This window comes from Pundamilia nyererei, unplaced genomic scaffold (genome assembly GCF_000239375.1).
Source record: "Pundamilia nyererei isolate P.nyererei 1_Seehausen unplaced genomic scaffold, PunNye1.0 scaffold00068, whole genome shotgun sequence".
NCBI lineage: Eukaryota > Metazoa > Chordata > Actinopteri > Cichliformes > Cichlidae > Pundamilia > Pundamilia nyererei.
In genome coordinates, this window is record NW_005187469.1 from 669,866 (window position 1) to 673,429 (window position 3,564).

Consider the following 3,564-nt stretch of genomic DNA (forward strand, 5'->3'; position numbering starts at 1 on the left):
CCCCCCCACCGCACCCCACCTTCTGACTCTGTTTCTGCTCCACCGGCCACAAAGGCTGCATACTTTGTGCATGTGGCTAGAGCTGACTGCAAATCATTGAGGTGAACAAATAAGGTAGCCTCAAGATAGCTAGTGTCCCTCCCTATTTGTTGAAGCTAATTCTGCACAGTGCCATAAGGTGTGTGTTGAGTGGGTGTTACCCGCTTTACTACATTGGGGTGGAGGGTGTTGTTTTATTTGTTATTGTACTGAATCCCAGCACACCGTGTAAATGTGGTAATGGGTAATGTAAAGCATAACATTAGATTACTACCACCTGGTGCTACTGATGCTGCGTCTGCTCCTGCTGCAGTACCGCTACCTGCCGCTGGATGCCACCGATGCATCCTGAGCACATTCAGCGCTCTCCATGGTGCTGAAACAATTACCAGAGCAAATCCTCAAATGCGCAATCTAAAGCTTAATGTGCAAAAAGTGTGCTTAAAGAAATTTAACCCAGCCTACATTGTAATTATAACCCGCTGTAATCACGGGCATTAAATAATGTGTCAAAACAGCTGCCGTCGCTCATTTCACCCATGGGTAGAGAAATACTGATGACCCTTTCAAATCCACCTGTGGGACTGAGTCACAACAGGGGGCTTTGATTAGCTGCGTGGGGGAAAGGTGTGCAACAGTTAACTGTACATACTTTGCACAAACTGAAGGAAAAAGACAGTGAAGCACGGAGCGATGTTTCAGTGCTCCTCATGGGAGAGTTGTGGGATGGCGTCATGCAGAGGTGAGTGCGACGCGGAGGGTCTCGACCATCCAGACCTGTCCATCGCTCCAGTGTCGAGGGACCAGCATCAAGTCAGTCACCGGTAGCTACAATGATACAGGAAATAAAATGAATTACCTCACAAATAAAAGAAGTACGTGTGTTTGTTAAAGAGCTTTTCAATTTATATGCTCGACGGAAAATTGGCTAATGAGATTGTCAGAAAAAAAACTTCATCTGGGAGACAGCCCAAATTCTCCAGCGTGTATTGTACAGCCAAATGAATAAGGAGCGAAAATTTCAGAGAAGGAAAAAATCACCTCACGTTTTTCCAAATCTAAAGGGAAATAAATAAATAAATGAATACATTCTTATTTTCTTCTATATTTACTTACATTTATACTTCTAGTTAATAGTTCCGTTGTGTCTGTAGACCCTTTCAGAATATAATTAGGCAACATTAGTGTCTGTTTGTGAAGGACTGTGATTGTAATTTGCAATTTGGATGTTTGACATTCGCGCTTGGATTTTTCTTCTTTTAGTGTTTGTCCCCACTGTTAGAATCGGTTGCTCGTTGGCGGGGCTATTATTTTGAAAAGATTAGCCGGACGTTCAGCACTTCACCTGAGCCAGCTCGCCTCGTGAGAGCTGAACGGTAAGACCGGCTGGCTGGTTGGCCACACTCGCGCTGGGTGCGCTGCGAAGTTAAATCGACTACGAAGCTGTCTCTCCTCTTTTAAAACCAAGAAAGCGAGCGAATATACCGACCGACAAACAAACATCTTCCCTCACATGTTTTATCAAACGCCATTTTTTGTGCGTTTTTTCTTTTTTTTTCTTTTTTGGTGAAGGACTCCAGAGCTTCGGCGCAACCCGCGGCGACTTCTCCTTCACCGTGCTCGCCTGGAGACGGAATATAACGCATAATGACATTTTCACTCCCGGATAAAGAAGCTCACTGAATGAAACTTTAGACTTTTTCTTCTGGATAGGTGAAGAAGCTCCGCTGTTTATTTTTCTATCTGTAGAAAAGGCGTGTTGTGCTGTGGACCGCTGTATGGGACGCACTTAAAAATGGTCGGTCACCTTAAGTTCCAGGTCGGGAGGTTAACAACGATGTCAGGACTCGCTGGTTTTGGAAAATGATTGCTGGCAGCACCGACGCTAAAATAATGGTCAGAAGATGTCTAGTAACGTTCAAACCGTTCAGGTGAGAACAAAGAGCTGACACAGTTTTCTTATAGCCGCCAGCATCGTGTGCATCCCCCCCTCGCTGCTTTTATGTTTAGCATGCAGTTTTATTTTTTGCTTGTTTTGTTTTTTGCTTTGTTTTTCTGACTGACTCAACTTCTGGCTGCACAGAGTTGCAAAGCCCTGAAAAATACAGTAATTCGGCAATGTGCACATGGAGGGCAGGGAAGGAGTGCATACATGTGTTGTCACTCATCAAAACACCCACACACCAGATGTTCCTCCTATCAATTCCACCTAAATCCATATGGATAAAGACTGTAAATGTTGATAGAGCGTCTGCACTATTTGCAAACCGTGCTCTAACTTGCTGTAGTTTCATATTGCGTGGATCGATGATCTACACCTGTGTGGCTCTGTTGCATTGGACAGGATTCCTTACATATGAATAAAAGAGTTTATACTCAACTGAGCAGATCTCTGTCAGCCCTTCCTATTAAATTTCCTCTGATAGTGGCAGATTTTAAATCCTTAAGGTAATCCTTCCCCCTCCCTACAATTTGCCTTATACCCAGTTTCCATTGCTGAAAGTGTTACATGTATGTAGTAGGGTAAGGGAGCAAAGCTGTGCAATCTTTGGAAGAAAAAAAAAAAGGGGTGGGGGTAGTAGGATGGGGGTGGGGTGATGGTTACATTCATGTTGCATGGAATTACTTCACCTGCCATCTACTCGGTAGATCAAGCATTAACTCAGAAACACATTCAGCTAAGCAGCTTTGTGATAAAGCCACACTAACCTCGACAGCACAGACAATGAGCGCTTGTTGCAGATTTGTGTAGTATCACATTTGAAATTATGCCAGATTCCATTATGTTTTTCCCTTAATTGAGAAAAAAAAAGCAGGTTGGTGAGATGAAGGTTCCCAGGCTCAATGCACAGATCCCCGAAAAAGCACAATAGTTGCAGTACATTAACCTTAAGTGATACCCCAAGGCTCAAGCCAAAAAAAAAGTGCCAAAATGATACATGTGGAAACATAACCTCCAGTGAATTTTTATATGGTTCCGTTTCTGTGTATTAACTCCACAAATTAGGAGTCATTATGAGAATTTAGGCTCATTTAGGTGCCAGGAAAAGTTTCCTGGAAAACACCACAACTAACACCTATTCCCTACCATGCCTGGTAGAAATTCTCTCCCTTCAAAATCATCTACCTAGAGGCAAAATCTGATAAGTATATTTGTGAGGAAGCCAGTTAACTGATAGCACATCTCTCCCTCTGATCCAATTATAAGGAGCAGAACATTCACTTTAAGCCTGTTAATTAAAGCCTCGTCAGGCAGGACCGAGGCATAATCCTCTCATATCACCCACCTAACGCCACTTCGCAAAAACGGCTAAACGATAAGAGAGGAAACGTTTGCCCTAGGACAGCATTAGACCAGCCTCTGCACTCCCGCGTGAGCTGAAAATCTCTTTTTCTCTTTCCATTAGCCTGTTTCTTACAAACATCACTGCCTCTGCCTCATCCTCTGCACACTCACACACACAAAATATTCCTGCATCTGGGATAAATTATAAAGAAAAGATAAAGTGGATTTAAAAAAAAAAA

The 3,564-nt window shown here is 43.2% G+C and overlaps 1 protein-coding gene across 2 annotated transcripts in view; it reads left to right on the top strand.

Moving 5' to 3' along the window:
• Window positions 1-1,427: 1,427 nt before the first annotated feature.
• Window positions 1,428-3,564, top strand: part of LOC102193287 (alpha-1,6-mannosylglycoprotein 6-beta-N-acetylglucosaminyltransferase B-like) — a 122,088-nt gene continuing 119,951 nt past the window's right edge. For both annotated transcript variants that reach the window (XM_005736237.1, XM_005736236.1), the window contains exon 1: window positions 1,428-1,970. In XM_005736237.1, the coding sequence (XP_005736294.1) occupies window positions 1,903-1,970 (68 nt within the window). In that variant the 5' untranslated portion in view covers window positions 1,428-1,902. The remainder of the gene's footprint in view (window positions 1,971-3,564) is intronic.